Consider the following 19,005-nt stretch of genomic DNA (forward strand, 5'->3'; position numbering starts at 1 on the left):
CCTGGGAATCTCGGCTCCGAGCCCCGCATTCCGGTCGGCTCCAGCCCCTTTCCACTGTCACTTGACTCCGCGGGGCCCCAGTCCTGCATCCCTGCCACTCCTCTAGCCCTGGGCGGGTTGAGGTGGGCATCACCGATTAGGAATTTCTCCTGGGGGCGCCATAGGGGGCAAGGGTTTCAAGATTTTATGGTTAACTCTACTATTCGTAATGGGCCCCTCTGTCTGGCACAGCCATGCCACCTGGCCCGGGTCAGCGTGGGCCTGGGGTGTGGAATCTCCCACCGGAGTGTAAGAGCTGCCCAGGTGAGGTTACTAGGGACACCCTGGCCCCACCCCCAGTATGACTCCACCCACTGCCCAGCCTCTCCCGGCCCAGATTCCCCAGCGACCATACCGTGTCCGGAGGGTAGGTGCTCTGGGGGAACCCTGGGGTTTGGTCAGAGGGGGACGATGGGAAGAGGCAATTCTCTGAGTGATCCTGGGCTGTCTGTTAGTGAGTCCCTTAGCAGGTGGGAACCCTTAGATTTGTGTGTTGTCTCCTGGGTTGGAGCTCGTGCCCATCTGTGCCTTGGCTCTCCCAGGGGCCAGCCTCTTCCTGGTGATCTTTTGTCTGGGTGGGACTTTGTGTTTCTTTCTTGGGACTGGTGTCTGGAACTGCACGTGAGGTGAGTTTATATCTGCTGTGAGGTGCAATGGGGTGGAGCTATGCAATGGAGAGAGCTTACTGTGCTGGTGACATTAGGGGTCTGCAGGTGGGGTTTGGAGAGGTGGGCCGCGGGAGTGCCCAGTGCACTGAGCACCTCCCAGCACAGCTCTCTGTCTGACCCACCCCACGCAACAGCTCGCTGTCTGTTGGATTTGTTTACCCAGTCTCCTTGTGTCTGCTTTTCTCTTTGCGCTGTCCCCCTCCTCCCCACCACTCATCTTGTCGAGGTCTATTCTTGCCATTGATCAGAACCTCCAACCCCACCAGGTCCAGAGCTGGCTGGGCCCGAGGGAGACTTGCCCTGAGGAGGACTGCTGGGCCTTGAGCAGGGAGCCCAGGGCACCAGGGTCTGGGAGCCTGGACTCCAGTAGAGTTGAGGGGAGTAACTGGAAGGCGGAAGTAGAGAGAGGAAGGGGCTAGCCGAGAGGTGCAGGCCAGTCAGGCTCTGGAGCAATGGAGGTTGGGGTGTAGAGTACCAGAGGCCCAGAGGGTGCCGGAAAGAAGCAAAGATTGGTATGAAAAGTGGGTCTGGAGGGCTTGGGGGGCTTGTTGGACAGGTGAACCCTGCTCCCTTCCCCCATTCACACTCCTGCTGCTGGGCTGGGCCCGGAGCCTGTGGGAACCTGCTCCTTCCCGGTGCCCTGGGGCTGCTCCCCTTCACCTCCCTCTCCAGGAACTGAGCCCAGAAAAGGAGGAGTAGGAAGGGGGGTCATCCCCTCACGGGGCCTGGGTGTGTGGGAGGCCCCAAGCCGGGCTGCAGCCGGCCACCGAGGCCTCAGCTCAGCGGGTCTCTCTTGTGGGAAACCTGGAGGGGTGGGTGAAGGGAGCTGTGGACACCGCACCGCGGGAGGGGACCGCAGGGTGGTTACCAGGGAGGCTGGGCCTGGGGATGTGGGTGGGCGGGGCGCGGCGGGGCCGAGCGGAGCGCGGGGCTGGTGGGCGGCGCCGGGCGTGGGAGCGGCGGGGCGGCGGGGCTACCGCTCCGGGAGGGGCAGGGAGGGCCGCGGCGGGAGCGCGCCGAGCAGGGGGAGCCGGCAGGGAAGAGGAAGGGGGGCCAGGCGAGGGAGGCGGCGCCTGGGCCAGAGCCGCCCAGCCCTGGCTCCTCTCCCCGGAACAGGCCCCCGACAGCTGCTCTGGGAGCCGCCGCCGACACCCGAGCCCCGCCGGCGCCTCCACTCCCGTTCCCGGCTCCCGCCGCCTCCCCTCCCCTCGCCGGGACGCCGCCACCGCGGCCGCACTCCGGGGCCGGACGGCTGGGTCGTGTGAAGAACGATGAGAGGTAGGGAGAACGGCGGAGGAGCCTGCGGGGCGGAGGGGCGAGCGCGGCGGCCGGAGGGCGGGGGGCCGACCCGAGAGGCGAGACGTTCCCGGCTGCACTTGGTTGCCCAGCTCCTCAAGTCCGTCCCTGCGCGCCTCCCCGGTGCTCTGGCTTACTGTCTGCAAATGCAGGAACCGCCTGACCTCGGGAAAGTGTGTTCCAGCTTTGAGGAAGGACCTCCCTTACTCAGTATGGAAGACAGGTGCTCTTATGTGGCCGCACTGAATCATCTCCTCCTCCCTCGGAGAAGTGGGCCCGCCCTCCCACCTGGCCAGTCCCTGCGGCCTCCACCCAACCCGCTCCCCGTTGGGCAACCTGACCAATGCCCAGCAGAGAGGGACTGGCAGCCTGGCCTGCCAGTGGCAGCTCAGCCACAGTGGGTGGCCAGCTGGTTCTGCCGAGAGATGAGCACCACCCTCAGTGTCCCGACCCCCGCGCCCTATCCCCAGCCTTCACCCCACAGGTCCCCTGCTGGCTGGACATTCCTTTTCAGCACCTCCACCCCAGCCAGAGTCTGGTGCTCAGACTCACTGTTGCTGAGGGCACGTAGGCGTGTCCAGACGTGAGTGGTAGAGTGGAGACAGGTGAAAGCAGGATGGGGGCTGGATGGCTCACCCTTACTGCTACTCCAGCGTCCAAGTTCCCACCCCCTGACTTCTTTCTGGCTTGGTCACTGTGTGTGTTAGGTGATGGGCCCCAGTTCTATGGGGATCCTGCCCTCTAGGGCCAGAGTGTGTGTGTCTTCCACAGTCCTCTGATCGCAGGAGCATGTGGTGTCTGTCATTTCATGTTCACAGGTGTCTGAAGATGGTTCTTCACTAAGTGATAGGCTTGGACTTTAAAGAAGACCAAGGTGTGGATGGAGCGGACGTGTGTATGAGCGTCTGTGTTTGCCCTGGCTGGGTGGGAGTCTACCTGTGTAATGGGTTCATGTGGATGTCACACATGTCTGTTACTGAAAGCCTAGGGCAGGTTGTCTGTGAGACACAGAGGTGTGTGCTACAGCTATCCTGTGTTCACAGCAGGCTCTGTAAGTCCGCGAGTCTGACCATGTGTGTGCATGTGTTTGTGTATATACACAGCTGTGCGGGTGTTGTCCGTGGTGGGGTAGGGGTGTGGGTTGGGCGAGGAGGTGAAGGACCTGCCTCAGTGTCTGGCCCCTGGTGTGTAATTGGTTATAATGGGGCAGGGTGGGCTGGGGTTGGGGTAGGTCTTCTGAATGGGGGTGTCAGAGGATTGCCCCAGGCAGCTGTGCGGTTCTCTGCTGGGCTCTGTGCTGCTCTATTTACCTCTTGCTTTGTGTTTCTCGCCCTGCCTCCCCCTGCCTCCTATCCTCTGCCTGTCTTTGTATCTGTGCCCGGGCTCCTCTTGCTCTGTCTGGCTCTGATGACTCATCCCGGATAGGCATGAAGGTTACTCAGGGGAACAAGGGCCCGCTGTTCCCCACAGTGGTGGGGGTGGAGAGTGGCACCCAGGAATTCCAGGCCCCTGGTCCTGGCTCCTGGACCCCCAAGGGACCAGGCATGTTGCCTCCGGTTCTAGCTCTCCTTTGATAGCAGGATGCCCCCCGCAACTCAGCCCGCTCAGCTGCTGCTTCAGAGCTGTGGGGTCTCAGCTGCCTCTTACATTCCTGCCCTAGAGCATTGTGGGAGCAGCTGGAGGAGGACAAAGGGATGGGGGAGTATCCCCCCACTCCTACCTCCTGGGGTGACCTGGCTTCTCAGTCTTTAGACCCGCCCTCATCTCCAAGGCAACTCAGCCTTTTCCTCTGCCCTGGGCTCTTCCTTCAGAGGCAGCCCCCTTCAGAAAGTGGGAACTGGGGGGACAGGTGGTCTGGTCTTAGGAAGGGAAGGCAGGGCAGGGAGAGCTGGGGTATGAGGGGTGGAGCTAGGGATCCCTCAGGATTCCAGGGTCTGGAGGAGAGGATAGGTCAGAACAGCTTTTCCTGCACTGGGCTGGGGAGGGTAGTACCCCGGTTCACAAGGAGGTTTCAGTTGGAAAGGTCTTAAGTCAGAGGAAAGCTGCTTGGTCCCCAGTGAGGAAGAGCAGGGGTTTTCAAACATTCATGGGCACAGATCACTGGGGGATTGTGTTAAAATACAGATTCTGACTAAGCAGGTCTCGGGTGGGCCTGAGACCCTAAATTTCTCCCAAGCTCCCAGGTGCTGCCTAGGTGGCTGGTAGAGGGACCACACTGGGCCTAGCAGGGCTACAGGGGACCATGAGGTTGGAAGGAGTTGGGGTCTCCCACTTGTCTTTGAATTCTGGGCACCTAGGTGGGCAGCGTTTAGCCCAGTGTCTGGCACATGGGAAGCATTCTAAAAATATAGCTGATGCTGTCACACAACTCCCATTGTCATTTTACTGCTGTTATCCCCAAAGTTGCCCATTCTGTCTCTCTGTCTACTATTGCTGGTTGTGACCCGGTCTCCCTGATTGCCCTTTAACTTACCCCCCTACCCACTTTGTCCCTTACAGAGATGCTGCCCCCACCTCCCTAGGCCCGAGGGATCAGGAACTATGGGGCTAGGGGCCCTCTCATCTCCGCTACTGCTGCTGTTCCTGGTGGCAACTGGAGATGCTGATATGAAGGGACATTTTGACCCTGGTGAGGAGACTGGCTCCTGGGTCCCTGAGGGGTGGGGCTTGGGAGACAGAGAGTCAGGCGCCTTGACCCTCTATGTGCCTGTATTCACCCAGCCAAGTGCCGCTATGCCCTGGGCATGCAGGACCGGACCATCCCGGATGGGGACATCTCTGCCTCCAGCTCTTGGTCAGACTCTACCGCTGCTCGCCACAGCAGGTATCTGGCATAGCGGGGCTGCCCTGGAGGGAACTCCTGGGGCCTCTATTCCAACCCCTCTGCTCAAGCCAGGTGGCTTCCGAGAGGGCCAATGCCAAGGAAACCCCCACAGTCCTGGGGGCGGGCTTCAAATACTAGAGCCAGAGGCAGACCCAGGGCCAGATGTTCCCCGTGACCTTCTGCCTCCTCCTAGGCTGGAGAGCAGCGACGGGGATGGGGCATGGTGCCCTGCAGGGCCCGTCTTTCCCAAGGAGGAGGAGTACCTGCAGGTGGACCTGCGGCGGCTGCACCTGGTAGCTCTGGTGGGCACCCAGGGGCGGCATGCTGGGGGCCTGGGCAAGGAGTTCTCTCCCAGTTACCGGCTGCGGTACTCCCGGGATGGCCACCGCTGGATGGACTGGAGGGACCGCTGGGGTCAGGAGGTGAGGCTGAGAGGGTAACACCTGGGAAGGGTAGCTCTCCTCTCCTCTAGCGGCACATGAAATGCCACCTATCCACTGACAGTTCTCCAGTTCAGACCCTCTCCTGCCCTTGAGCTCCAGGTAGTGATGCACACCTGACCAGGCGCTGGACCTTTCCATCTGCATGTCTATGAGTGTCTGGAACTTGCCCTCAACTTCCCCAGCTGAACTGGAGTCCCATTCCCATCCCAAGCCTGTTCCACCCCCAGTGTTCTCAGCTCAGGAAATGGTGCCACCATTTGCCCAGTTGTCCAGGTCATGAGCTAAGATGATAGCTCTGATTCCTCTTGTTCTCTCACCTGCTACTTCCAGTGCCTTAGCAAGTCCAGTCTGTTACCTCCACGATGTGTCCTGAATCCAACCACTTCCACCATCCCCGCCACCCTCCCTTCTTAGATGAAGGCCGGCTGTAGTCTCCACACTGTTCTCCCTGCTTCTGCCCTTTCCTGCCTAGGGTCTCACCCCAGAGGCTACATCCAGTGTACCTTAGAAAATGTGAGACAGGTGCCTCACATCTGACTCACAGCCCTCAGTGGCTCCCCACTCTGCCAGAATGAAAGCTGAGCTCCTTCTTTAGTCCGAAGCTGGGCCTGCCGTGTCCCTTGCTGCATCCCTTCCTTCTGCCTCCTGTTCTTGCCCCACTGGGACCACGCTGGTTTTCTTGCTGTTCCCGGGACAAGCTAGGGCTCATCCCACAGCTGCGGGACAATTTCACTTGCTGTTCTCTGTGCCTGGAAAGCCCCCATGTCCACAGGTTCTTCCTCACTCCACTCAGTGTCGCCCTCTACCCCCACCCCCCATGGCACCTCCTCAGAGAGCCTTTTCTGACCTCCCCCTGCTGCTCTGGCCCACATCCGGCCTCTTGTTCTTCACAGCTGCTTCTTCTGGGGGACTGTCTTATAGGGGAAAGGCTGGTGCTCACCACTGAGACAAATGTGCCTTGGGGCACAGAGGGCTCTGGGCCAATGCCTGTGGAGTGAACAGGGGGTGGGGGAAGCCTGAAGCTGGGGTGCAGAGCTGTGAGGACTGGGTGGAATCTGGCACAGTGGGATAAGTGGCTTTGAGAGAAATGGATGGAGCCAGGCAAGAAGTGGGAGAGCTGACACTGGAGTGGGAGAACAGACCATCAGCTGAGAGTGGTGTCAGAGGTCTGTGCTGCAGCTCCTCGATTTCCAAATGCCTGGCAACCCCACAGCCTGTGTGCTTGGCGCCCCCCTTCTTGGGTCTCTGTGTGGCTGTTGTGGGCTGGGCCCGGGAGCAGCTGGTGATGAGGAAGTTAAATCTGACCGGGAGCCTTTCCCACGCATCTACCCTGTTTCCTGGCCCACAGGTGATCTTAGGTAATGAGGACCCTGGGGGAGTGGTGCTGAAGGACCTGGGGCCACCCATGGTGGCCCGACTGGTTCGCTTCTACCCTCGGGCTGACCGGGTCATGAGTGTCTGTCTGCGGGTGGAGCTCTATGGCTGTCTCTGGAAGGGTGAGTTGTTCAGGGTTCTTGCCCCTGATAATTCGTTTCCTGTCCTGGGGAGAGGGGCACGGGCTTGGGGAGAGGGACATCCAAGATCCTCTTTCTCCTGTTGGGAAGCGGTCACTGAGTGAGGAGGAGACTGGCCCGCATTGTGTCTTCCATGCCAGTGTGTCTGTGGGGGGTGGTACGAGAAAGGGGACTGGTGCAGGGGTGGGGGACAGAGGCTGGGATCTCTTACACCCCTCCTCCACCCTGCCCCAGATGGACTCCTGTCTTACACGGCCCCCGTGGGGCAGACGATGTACTTAGCTGAAGCCGTGCCCCTCAACGACTCCACCTACGATGGACACACCACACACACAGTTGGCGGGTGAAAACAGCAGGCTTTGCAGGACACGGAGCCTGGGATGGGAGGGAGGACCAAGTGGGTGGGGTGGGGGTTGGTATTTCTGGTCTGTGACATGGAAGAATGGGGGGAGGGGGGTGGATTAGATGGGGCCTCAAGGGACAGAAGCAGTATTGAAAGGTAACAAGGCAACCACTAGCTCATGTGATGCTTTGTATGAATTAGAAGAAGGTACCCCTTTGCTAACACATCTGTTGGAAATTGTCACAATAAATACCACACCATAGGGTAACTGGTGTGTGCTTTGTGCAGCATGTGACTCAGAGTACCCATCATAGTCTTGGGGGTGGGAAGAGAGCGGCATGAGGTGGGCCAGGCCACTGCCCGGGTCGGGGTTGCAGAGCACCTGGACAGGCGACACTTCCTTCTCTTCCAACATCCACTTCCTCGGCCCCTCCTCTTTAGGCTGCAGTATGGAGGTCTGGGCCAGCTGGCAGATGGTGTGGTGGGGCTGGATGACTTTCGGAAGAGCCAGGAGCTGCGGGTCTGGCCAGGCTATGACTACGTGGGTTGGAGCAACCTCAGCTTCCCCAGCAGCTATGTGGAGATGGAGTTTGAGTTCGACCGACTCAGGGCCTTCCAGGCCATGCAGGTAAGTGTAGCCAGCTCCCAGGCAGGGCTCTGAGACCAGGGAGGGTGGCCCTGGGGAGCTCACCTGGCTCTCCTGGCCTTGACCTTGTGTCCCTCCTTCCCTTCATCCAGGTTCACTGTAACAACATGCACACCCTGGGAGCCCGCCTGCCTGGTGGAGTGGAGTGTCGTTTCAAGAGGGGCCCGGCCATGGCCTGGGAGGGCGAGCCGGTGCGCCATGCCCTGGGGGGCAGCCTGGGGGACCCCAGAGCCCGAGCTGTGTCAGTGCCACTGGGCAGCCGCGTGGCCCGCTTTCTGCAGTGCCGCTTCCTCTTTGCTGGGCCTTGGTTGCTCTTCAGTGAGATCTCCTTCATCTCTGGTAAGCCCCTGATGTGGGCTCAGTGCCCAGCCTCTGCCACCCTTCAGTGCTCCAAGGTACCCAGCCCTGACCCCATATCTACCTATTACCCGTGAGACTTCCTAAGCCATTTGGAGCCCTTCCTCCCCCTTCTCCCTCATCTGTTTCTGTCTTTTCTTTATGAGCCTCTCACGCAGCACTGATGTTGAACGACTATGACAGTGCTGCCTATTAAAATATTGAAATACTGTGCGCAGGTTGGGAAATAGCCTCTTCTCTAAGCCTCCTGATACCAGGGTCCCCGCCCTGCCCTCCACACCACCTCCCGCCCTACATCTCCCCACAGTCCAGCAACTGAAAGGTTAACGTGCACCACAGTCAGGCACCTCCAGACCCCTAGGATCCTATTCACACACCCCTTCTGATTGGCTGGGACACGTGTTGAGTATCAACCCTGCTCCCACTCCTCGCGGGTGACTGAGTTCCCTGGGTCTCCTGCAGTATGTCTCCCTGCGTCTCTCCTCCTGTCTGACTCCCTGTCTTCTCTTCCTTCTCCCCAGATGCGGTGAATGACTCCTCACCGGCGCTGGGGGGAACCTTCCCACCAGCCCCCTGGTGGCCACCTGGCCCACCTCCCACCAACTTCAGCAGCTTGGGTGAGCAGCCCTGGGGCCTCCTCCCTCCTCCGGGTGGGTCCTGTGCCGCCGCTTCTCCCTGGGCACCCTCCAGCTTGGGTGAGAAGCCTCCTGCCGTCCTGACCCCCCTGCCTCCGCCAGAGCTGGAGCCCAGGGGCCAGCAGCCCGTGGCCAAAGCCGAGGGGAGCCCGACGGCCATCCTCATCGGCTGCCTGGTGGCCATCATCCTGCTGTTGCTGCTCATCATCGCCCTCATGCTCTGGCGGCTGCACTGGCGGAGGCTCCTTGGCAAGGTGGGCGGGGCAAAGTGGGCGGGGCAAGGTGGGCGGGCCACGTGCCTGCAGAGTTGGGGTCCCTGGGGACCCGGAGAACAACCTAACTAGAGTAGTTGGGGGAGGGCATAGTAAAGAGACTACTTATAAAAGTGAGGGTGGAGCGCATGGAAATCAAGAGTAGTGCAGTTCCCCAGGGCTAGACACCACAGAGCAGTCACCATCAGGCACCAGGGGACATCATCCACGAGGACTTGAGAGGAGGCCGCATTTACCAGAATCCGGGAGCGAGTCTATGGAGAGGGCGCCTCCCGGGGGCGGCAGACTTGGGTTCAGGAATGCAACTGGCCTGAGTCCACCCCTCAGAGAGGGGCTGGGAGAATAATCACCCTGATGTCACTTGCCACCCCCACTTTCCACCATCACTTTGCATCAGCCCTCCAAGCTCCTGCTGGGGCTCCTCTCTGGCCAGCCCAGACCCCACCTGTGGATGCAGTCCACACTGGTCAGCCCCTTGGGACAGCAGCTGTGTGGGAAAAGGTGGAGATTGGAGCTGGAGGAGTGAGAAGTCTGGCACCCCCCAAACCCGTAGCTTTTGGGTGCTAATCCCTGGTGGTGACGAGCATTATTATGGACCAGTCAGATTTGGGTGTGATTCCATCGTGGGATATCATGGAATTCACTTAAATGCTCTTGATCCTGTTTCTTTACCTGTGAAGTGAATAGTAGATACAACTGCAGGACTGTTGTGAGGACCGAAGGAGAGAACATGAGTATAGCATTTCACAAAGAGCTGGGATGTACGTGTTAAGCAGTAACACAGGTCACATTTTACCTTCCCCATGACAAGGCTGAGCGTCGGGTATTAGAAGAGGAGCTGACGGTTCATCTCTCTGTCCCTGGGGACACCATCCTCATCAACAACCGTCCAGGCCCTCGAGAACCACCCCCTTATCAGGAGCCCCGGCCTCGTGGGAATCCACCCCACTCTGCTCCCAGTGTCCCCAACGGCTCTGGTAAGACCTGCCTTGTTCCAGTTCTACCTCACTTCTCTGCCTGTTTTCTTATTGTGTTCCTTTCCCATTCCTTTCCTATTCCCTTCTTTTCCTGTTCTTCCCCAGTTTCAACTCATTTTATATCTGTGCCCCTGGTCACCACCCACAATATCATTCCATGTCCCTACCATATAATCTCCCTCAAGAATTTCCCATGTATTACCCATAATCCCCAGGGTCTCATCCTGTCTCTATGTCCTATCTTCTCTGTTGTGCCCTCTCATTGTGTCTTCCTGGCCCCTCTCCTTTCTCCTAGACTCACTATGTTCCTTCCTTCCTTCCTTCCACCCATCCATCCATCCATCCATCCATCCATCCATTTATCCACCTATCATGCATCCATCTATCTATATTCACACATCATTCATTCATTCATCATGTATCTATCATTTATCCATCCATCCATCCATCCATCATCTGTCCATCCATCTATCCATTCATTTATCCTATCCATCATCTATTCGTCCATCCATCCATCCATCTAACCATTCATCCATCACCCACCTATCCATCCACCTATCCATATATATTCATATATCCATTCATCCAACCATCCATTAATTTATCATCCATTCATCATCTATTCATTTATCCAGCCATCAGTCTATCCATCCATTCGTTATCCATCTAGCTACCCAGCACTTTTCAGATCCTTGTTTTATCCTGTCTCTCTTAGTGCATTTGTTCCTGTCAGCCCTGGTCTTGCCCTATTCCTGATCTCCCTGTCTGTCTAGCCTTGAGTCTCATCCCTTCCCCGTGTCTCCCCCCCTCCTTCTCCCGACAGCGTTGCTGCTCTCCAATCCGGCCTACCGCCTCCTTCTGGCCACTTACGCCCGTCCCCCTCGAGGCCCGGGCCCCCCCACACCCGCCTGGGCCAAACCCACCAACACCCAGGGTAAGCCCCTCTGCCCCTGGGCTCTGCCAGGCTCCCCGTACCTCTACTGGGGCAGGGAAAAGTCCTCACACCTTGCACTCCGTCCTCTCCTCACTGTGGCCTCTTTTGCTCTCCTGAGTTCCCACAGAAGATGCTCTTGTGCCCTTAGCTGTCCTCTGCTGCTGCTTGCTCCTTTTTAAGGCCTTCCCCTTGAGCTGAGGAGTAGAAAGCTCGCTGGTTCTCAGCTCCGCCCTCTCCTCCTCTTCCACCCCATCTCTTCAGCTCTCCAGAGCCAGAGAGGAGGTTTCGGTGGTGGCCCAGGTTCTCCTGTAACTCCTCCTTTGTTCTCCCGTCTCTCTAGAGCTGCGAGGAGGGCCTCTCACCCTGGGTGCTTGCCTTCTCCCCCCATGTGTCTTCTCTCTGCAGTCCCAGAGGTGAAGGCTCATGCCCCTGCCCTCTCTGTCTGCTCTCCCTCCCCTTGGTGTTGCCTTCTCATTGTCACCCTTCTCCAGGGCTCAGAGGGGACAGCTCTGCCTCCTCTCCTCTGTCTGTAGACCCCTTGTTGTGCGGGCCGTGAGGAACTGTTCCCCTCCCCCCTCTCTGTGTGCCCGTCTCTGCTTGTCTTTGAGCTTGGTGTGTTGGGTCAGGGAGGGTTTGGATAACCATGGCAGGGAGGGGCCAAGGCTGAAAGTGGGGGGGCAGGTGGGGAGAACAGCTAAGTGAAAGGGAGAGGCTGGCAGTGAGTGGGACAAAGGTTTAGAAAGTGGAGGGTGACCGTCCTCCTTCAGATGGTGGGAAGAGCAATTCCTCTTCCAGACAAGACTTAACCTCACGGTCTCTTGGGATGTGCTGGGATTCCTAGAGAATAAGACTTTATGATGCTTTTTGCTCAGCCATCTCCAGTGCCCTGAAAACTCTGGAACGGCTAACTCTCATCCCATGCCAGTGTCTCCTCTGGTTTGAGGGTGGTGGGTGGAATACCAGGAAGACGAGGGAGGGTAGACCCAGTCTCACCCAGCTGGGAGACAGGGTGCCCCTGGGAGGCGGGGTGTGGAGGACACGGCTTTCAGGGGCTACTCCTGACGCCTCTCCTGTCTTCTTTCCCTCACCCCTCCAGCCTGCAGTGGGGACTACATGGAGCCTGAGAAGCCAGGCGCCCCGCTTCTGCCCCCGCCTCCCCAGAACAGCGTCCCCCATTATGCCGAGGCTGACATTGTCACTCTGCAGGGCGTCACCGGGGGCAACACCTATGCTGTGCCCGCGCTGCCCCCAGGGGCGGCTGGGGATGGGCCCCCCAGAGTGGATTTCCCTCGGTCACGGCTCCGCTTCAAGGAGAAGCTTGGCGAGGGCCAGTTTGGGGAGGTAAGGAGGGTCCCTGCCGGCCCTCAGCAGCGTCTGACTGTATCTGGGGCTTGGAAGCCATGCCCACACATCCCCCTGGCCAGGAACCTGTTGTCTGTGACTGTTACCCCAGTTGACTGTGACCTTGGTGAACCTTGTGACCCTCTAGCGAATGACTTTCTTTCTCCAGGTGCACCTGTGTGAGGTAGAGAGCCCTCAAGATCTGGTCAGTCTTGATTTTCCCCTTAATGTGCGCAAGGGACATCCCTTGCTGGTAGCTGTCAAGATCCTACGGCCAGATGCCACCAAGAATGCCAGGTGAGGACCAGGGATGGCATCTGTAAGAAGGGATGGGAGGTCATGACGAGAGGGAGTGCTCTAGAGAGAAGTATGGGAGGGACGACAGCGGGGTGTCTGGGAAGGGGGTGCCCTATTCAGGCCCCACATCACCAGAGAGAACGTGGCGGGGAGCGGGGGGCTCTGGTCCGTGCGAGTGGGGGAGGGGCAGGTCAGTGCCTCAGGGTCCCCACTCCCTTTTCCCTGCCTCTGCAGGAACGATTTCCTGAAGGAGGTGAAGATCATGTCAAGGCTCAAGGACCCAAACATCATCCGGCTCCTGGGCGTGTGTGTGCAGGATGACCCCCTCTGCATGATTACCGATTACATGGAGAACGGCGACCTTAACCAGTTCCTCAGCGCCCACCAGCTGGAGGACAAGGCGGCCGAGGGGGTCCCTGGGGACGAGGAGGCTGCACAGGGGCCCACTATCAGGTACCCACTTGCCCAGGCTGGCTCTTCCCTGAGAGTCCCAAGAGGGTCTCCTCTCCCCTTGCTCCAGCCTGGTGGCAAAGAGGGGAGCAGGGGCTGAAGAGGCAAGTCGAGCCCAGGCGGGGGCCTGGGATGGGGAACGTGCTCATCCACGAGCGTGCAGGGCACAAAGGCTGGGGATGACCACAGTGACGGTGCTGAAGGGGCTTGCAGCCTGTCAGGAATTTCCCCACGTCCACCGTCACCCTCACTGCCCGAGTCCACATCGGGCCGCGTAAGAAAAGTGCTAGCTCTGGGGTCGGATGAGCCAAAGAAAAGTTGTGTGGGCACCTATCTGCTGGCCTCCACCTGGGCCTCCCCCCTCTGCGTGGGAAGTCGGGAAGTCGGTGTAGCCTGGTCATGGGGAGGGAGCCGCGCGCCTCCTCTCCTGGGGATCTGTGGGGTGGGGACGACCAGGGCTGCCCCCCACCGTCTGCCTGTGACGCCCTTACTCAGCTACCCGATGCTGTTGCACGTGGCGGCCCAGATTGCTTCCGGCATGCGCTATCTGGCTACACTCAACTTTGTGCATCGGGACCTGGCCACGAGAAACTGCCTGGTTGGGGAAAATTTCACCATCAAAATTGCTGACTTCGGCATGAGCCGGAACCTCTACGCCGGAGACTATTACCGCGTGCAGGGCCGGGCGGTGCTGCCCATCCGGTGGATGGCCTGGGAGTGCATCCTCATGGTGAGAGGCCCGAGAGAGGCAGGCAGGGCGGGCCACGGACTGCCACTTGGAGCTCTCGTAGCACTCAGTCACTTGCCTTTCCTGAACTGCAGTTTCTGCAGCTATAAAGTGAGGGTTTGGTCCAGTGCTCGGTAAGGGTCCCTCTGGCTCAGGGACTGGAGAAAGGAGGGAGCTATGGCATGATGGGAAAGGGTCCAGGAGCCAAGAGTGGGTACGAGAGGTGGAGCCAGGGTAGCAGAGCAAGAGAGACAGAGGGAGAGATGAGGCTAGAGATAGGTGGGGATGAGTTGGGAGCTACTCAGGACCAGAAGATGGGGGGCAGGAGGATGGAAAGGAAGGCCGGCTGAAGAAGGAAGAGGTGAGAGGGAGACGACGAGAGCCCGAGAAGGAAGGCAGAGGCTGAAGGAGGGAGGGACAGGCTATTGGGAAACAGCCAGCTGCGGAGAGTGGAGCACCTAGGGTTGGGAGAGAGTCAGGCTGGGCAAGTGCTGAGTGCACGTGACCTTCTGCGGGGAAGGGAGGAGGGTCTGTGTTGCCTGATGCCTTTCTCTGCCTGTTGCGTTATCCATGTACCAGGGGAAGTTCACAACCGCGAGTGACGTGTGGGCCTTTGGGGTGACCCTGTGGGAGGTGCTGATGCTCTGCCGGGCCCAGCCCTTCGGGCAGCTGACTGATGAACAAGTCATTGAGAACGCAGGGGAGTTCTTCCGGGACCAGGGCCGGCAGGTCAGAGCAGACGGGAGCCCGGAAGATGGGGCCAGGGGGCTGGGCGGGCCAGAGCCTGTCACCCTGGGACTGAAGAACCTTTGTTCCCTGCCTTTCGTCCACACTGTTGCCCCATGTAGGTAAACCTCTCGCGGCCACCTGCCTGCCCACTGGGCCTGTATGAGCTGATGCTTCGGTGCTGGAGCCGGGAGCCTGAGCAGCGACCGCCCTTTTCCCAGCTGCACCGGTTCTTGGCCGAGGATGCACTCAACACCGCGTGAATCATGACCCCCAGCCACCCCTCCCTCCTCAGGGAGGGTTTCGGGGAAGCCAGTGGCACAAAGAAGAGGAGCTAATGGCACCTCCACTCTCCCCCTAACTGCCCTTCACCTCTGAGAGAGGCGCAGTGTGACCGAAGGTGGGCTGGGCCTGCCAGGAAGCTGATGACCTCCCTTCCTCCTGCCCCCCCTTCCTGCTCCTCTTCTAGAAGCTTCTGCCACCCACCCAGCTGGCCCTGTGGATGGGACCGTCTCGGACCTCTTCTAGCCATCCCTTGGGGAGGGTGGGGGCAAATACAGGGCAGACACTGGACATGGCCCCCTGGAGCACCTGGGCCCCCTTGGACAACACTGGTTCCTGGAGGGAAGGCTGTGCCCCGCAGCCTCTCTCTTTCTGGCACACACTGGACCCCACTGGCTGAGATTTTGTGGAGTGAGGAGGACAAAAACGGGAGAAAGATGTTCCCTTGTGCCTACTCCTGGAATTGTCCTCAGCTTTGGCTTTTCCCCCTCCATCCTCTGAAACACTGGACCTGGGCTTGATTCCTGCCCCCAAACCCCACCTCCCATCTGCCATGTTGTAGCTAGAACTTCTCTAAGCCTGTATGTTTCTGTGGAATAAATACTGGGATTAGGGGGAAAGAGGGAGCAAAGGCCTAGGGCCCGGGGGTTGGATATCTCTATCATAGCTGCCACATTGGTTTTTCTATAATCACTTGGGTTTGTACATTTTTGGGGGGAGAGAGACAGATTTTTACACTAATATATGGATCTAGCTCAATGCAATTTTAATCCCCTGCACTAGGCAGGTAATAATAAAGGTTGAGTTTTCCACAGCTGTGAGTAGGTTTCTTGGGGTTTTGGTAAAATCTGCCTCCTGCCCCTCCCTTCCCCCATCCCATTTTCTTCTCTTTTTCCTCCTCCCCGTTCCATTTCCTACCACGTATTTTGCCCAACATAGTGTTCTGTGTCTCCATAAGCCAGGTCCTTGCTTGTGGGACCTGAGGTCCCACATGAATGTATGAACCTTGTCAACTCCAACACAAGCTCTGCAGGAGGCTGGGAGGGAGGTGGAGTAAGCCTCCAGTCTTAACCTCGTTTGACCCACTGACCCCTGTGGCAGCCTGGCGAGATCTGATTCCACCTCAGAATTATGTTTTAAAACCCATTAAAAGGAGGGTGTGTATGTATAGATACATGATTATAGAGGAAGTCAACTGAAAGAGTTTACAAAAATGTTAAAAAATTATATATTAACGTGGTTCTTTTAAATATATTTAATAACAAGATCTAGCAACAACTACTGACATTTCCAAATAGTATAACGATAAATGACATTCTGAGATTTCTACAACTACAGTGAGATATGAAAATAGCTGCGATGTCTATTAATGTAAGTCACACGCTAACACTACTGAGGGTTTTGCTCATATTCATACTTGGAGGGAATGCTAAATTTCAGTTAGAAATTTAGAGGTTCATAAAAATAGATGTGTCGTTTTTTTCCTAGCCCACATTCTAGGACACACGCCCCCCCCCCCCCCCACACACACACGAGTCTGGAAGTCCCCAGTGGAGAATCCCTGGATTACGCTGATCAAGTGTGTAAATCACCCAATGGGTGTGAGCTGTCTCGCTGGGAGCCAGAAGCAAGAGCCTAAATGATCTCAGGCTTGGAAGGATGAGCTACAACCACCAAAAAAACATTTAACAAAGTTAGAAAGAAAAAGAAAAATCAGTTGCAAATATTAGGAAAGACATGATGGTAGTCCATGTGAAACAAAGGTCATGGTTGATAGTCACAAAATGAGCCAACTGGATAATGAGGATAAAAATAAAGACAATTTAATCTTATGTTGAATTATAGGCCGTTGGGGTCCAGGACACAGATCTGAGTTCTGCTGAAACCTACGCTGGCCAGGTCACTGTGACCCATGATTTAAGACGGGCACTGACAGGTCAAGAGTTTCGAAGCCAGAATGCATAATGGTGAGCAATGGAAGCCGTGCAGTGAGCGGAGAACTCCCGAATCTCTAGCTCAGAACTCTCTATGAAGCTCTAAAGCTGTGCAACCACCTAGAGGTCCACCGAGAAGTGCAGATCTGTCAGTCTCAGCGTGTCCAAGCTGGCCCCTCCCATGTCATCTCCTGCCTCACTGAATGGCAGCACTATCCACTCAGTTGCACAAGCCAGAAACCTGGGGATCATCCTCGACACCCTTTTCCCTACTCTCCCCTCACAAATCCAGTCTATCACGTAGCTCTGTCGATTTCGCTTCCCCACTTTCCCTTCAATCCCTCATTTCTTCCCATCTCCATCTTGCCTGGTCTCTCCTAGCATCTGTTTCCGCTCCTCTCCAGTTTGCTCCAGTTTGGTCCTTGCAGCCAGTGACCTTGAAAACACAGAAATCCGACCTCATTCCGTTATTTCAAACCCTTGAATGGCTACCCATTGACATCAGAATAAGAACAAAATCTTCTTGGCCAACTTTAGCGCCCCCACCCCATCTTCAGGGTGGGTCCTTCCCACCCTCTCTTTGCACCACTGGCCTTTCAGTCCTGCCTGCCACAAGGACTTCATAGCATGCTGTCCCCATCTGGAACACAATTCCCTGCTGTCTTTGCTTTGATAACTCCTGCTTGTCCTTCAGCAGCCTTCCCTAACTTGCCAACCAGGTCAGATCTCCTCTTGAGGCTTTCAGAGAACGGGACTCGCTTCTTTATAGCACTTACTACGGGGGTGCCATTTTACATTTTTTTTTGTTAAGAAAATGTTTATTGAGCATCTACTATGTGCCAGGTGCCATGCTTATTACATATCATATCTTATTTAATATCACAACATAGGAAGTAGCTAAAACTATTGCCATTTCACAGAGAAGAAAACTGTTAGGTTAAGCCACTTGCCCAAGGCAGCACAATGGTAAAGGGTGAAGCTGGTGGGAAGCAGCCCACGACTCCTGGATCTCTGTTCTCTCTCCAGGATGCTGCCTGAGGGGAGGAGGTCATGAACTCTACATCACAGGAAGTTTTCTCAGCACAAGCTGGATAGCCTTATTATGTCAGGGGGCTCTTTCTGCATTTCAGCTCCCAGGAGACCACGCTGATTTTCTTCTTGAAGGCCAGTTCCAGGAACTCAGTCTGCTTGGTTCCTGCCATCAGACACCTGCCCTCATCCACTGCATCCCTCCAAGCAGGGGTCAGAGCTCCTTGATGAGGGAAAGGTCTATATCTGCACCATCCAATCAGTAGCGACTACTGAGTACTTGAAATGGGGCTAATGTTGACTGAGGAACTGAATTTAAATTTTGTTTGAGTTAATTTAAATGTAAATAGCTACAGGTGGCTAGGCTCCTATTCTGGACAGTGTAGCCCGAGTTTTCCCCACATTGTAGAGAACTGTGACCTGATCTACCCAGCTTCCTTTGCTTGCTCCCATCAAAATGACCTCTCTGAGTTTTACACACACATGAAAGCTTCTTACAAATATGGCATTGGATTGTGTACGCCATTTTGTAATCTGCGTTTCTTCCCCTCATGACAGGTCGTATGCAGTTGTCAGTATGCATAGTGACCTCCTCTCTAAGTGTTCTCCAGTATTCTACATGTAACGATCCACATTTCATCTAACCAACTCCTAATAATGGACACTTAGGCTGTTTCCATTGTTTTCATAATGCAACAACAGATACACTCCAATAAACATCTTTGCACCCAGGTGGGAGAATTTCAGTATGATGCATTCCTAAAAGTATAGCCACATTAAAATCCTTGGTATATACAGCCAAATTGCCCTTAAGAAAGCATGCTTCCATTAACCTTCAACAAAAGTATATGAGTATCCTCATAGTCTCATATACATCGAGGTAGTCAATCCTTAATCGTTTTTTAATTGGATATGTTATTGTTTCTTTAATTTGCTTTTCCTAAATTACTAGTGAAGTTGAGAGTTTTCATTTGAAGTCATTTGTATTTCTTCTGTTTATCGCCTATTTTCTATTTTGTCAATCTTTCCATTGTGATGTTACTTTTTCTTATTGCTTTGTAAGAGTTCTTTGTATTTTGTCCATTTTATCAAATACTTCTTTCCAGAATCTAATTTTAACTGTACTTAACACAAAGAAGCTTTCTCAGTTTTGTGGCATTCTTTGAGGATTTTAAACATTGATTGCTAAAGAAACGGAACAATGAAACAAACATGGGTGGGCTACAACGCACGGCAAAGTCTTACACAGACAGTCCTTATTACCATTTTAG

General features: G+C 56.2%; 1 protein-coding gene across 7 annotated transcripts; it reads left to right on the forward strand.

Annotated features, from left to right (window-relative positions):
* The first annotated feature begins 311 nt into the window (after positions 1–311).
* Positions 312–15,585, forward strand: DDR1 (discoidin domain receptor tyrosine kinase 1). Of its 7 annotated transcripts, none has more exons than XM_033102547.1 (20): positions 312–406; positions 1,824–1,985; positions 2,822–2,877; positions 4,503–4,632; positions 4,725–4,827; positions 5,021–5,249; positions 6,619–6,766; positions 7,019–7,127; positions 7,569–7,755; positions 7,866–8,112; positions 8,652–8,747; positions 8,868–9,019; positions 9,849–10,014; positions 10,838–10,948; positions 12,045–12,289; positions 12,459–12,586; positions 12,821–13,039; positions 13,532–13,766; positions 14,343–14,492; positions 14,612–15,585. In XM_033102547.1, the coding sequence occupies exons 4-20, from the start codon at positions 4,545–4,547 to the stop codon at positions 14,750–14,752; spliced, it is 2,754 nt and encodes a 917-aa protein (XP_032958438.1). In that variant the 5' UTR covers positions 312–406; positions 1,824–1,985; positions 2,822–2,877; positions 4,503–4,544; the 3' UTR covers positions 14,753–15,585. The 7 variants fall into 7 exon arrangements, with proteins under 7 accessions (XP_032958438.1, XP_032958439.1, XP_032958441.1 ...); XM_033102550.1 differs by lacking the exon at positions 312–406 and adding an exon at positions 643–665; XM_033102549.1 differs by lacking the exon at positions 312–406 and adding an exon at positions 999–1,219.
* The last annotated feature ends 3,420 nt before the right edge of the window (positions 15,586–19,005 follow it).

Source organism: Rhinolophus ferrumequinum, chromosome 3 (assembly GCF_004115265.2).
Source record: "Rhinolophus ferrumequinum isolate MPI-CBG mRhiFer1 chromosome 3, mRhiFer1_v1.p, whole genome shotgun sequence".
NCBI classification, from domain to species: domain Eukaryota; kingdom Metazoa; phylum Chordata; class Mammalia; order Chiroptera; family Rhinolophidae; genus Rhinolophus; species Rhinolophus ferrumequinum.

Coding starts and splice junctions, on each gene's coding strand:
- DDR1 (XM_033102547.1), top strand. CDS start 4,545: ATGGGGCTAGGGGCCCTCTCATCTCCGCTACTGCTGCTGTTCCTGGTG. Junction 7,756..7,865: donor GGGCCTTCCAGGCCATGCAG/GTAAGTGTAGCC, acceptor CCCTTCATCCAG/GTTCACTGTAACAACATGCA. Junction 13,767..14,342: donor CCTGGGAGTGCATCCTCATG/GTGAGAGGCCCG, acceptor TCCATGTACCAG/GGGAAGTTCACAACCGCGAG.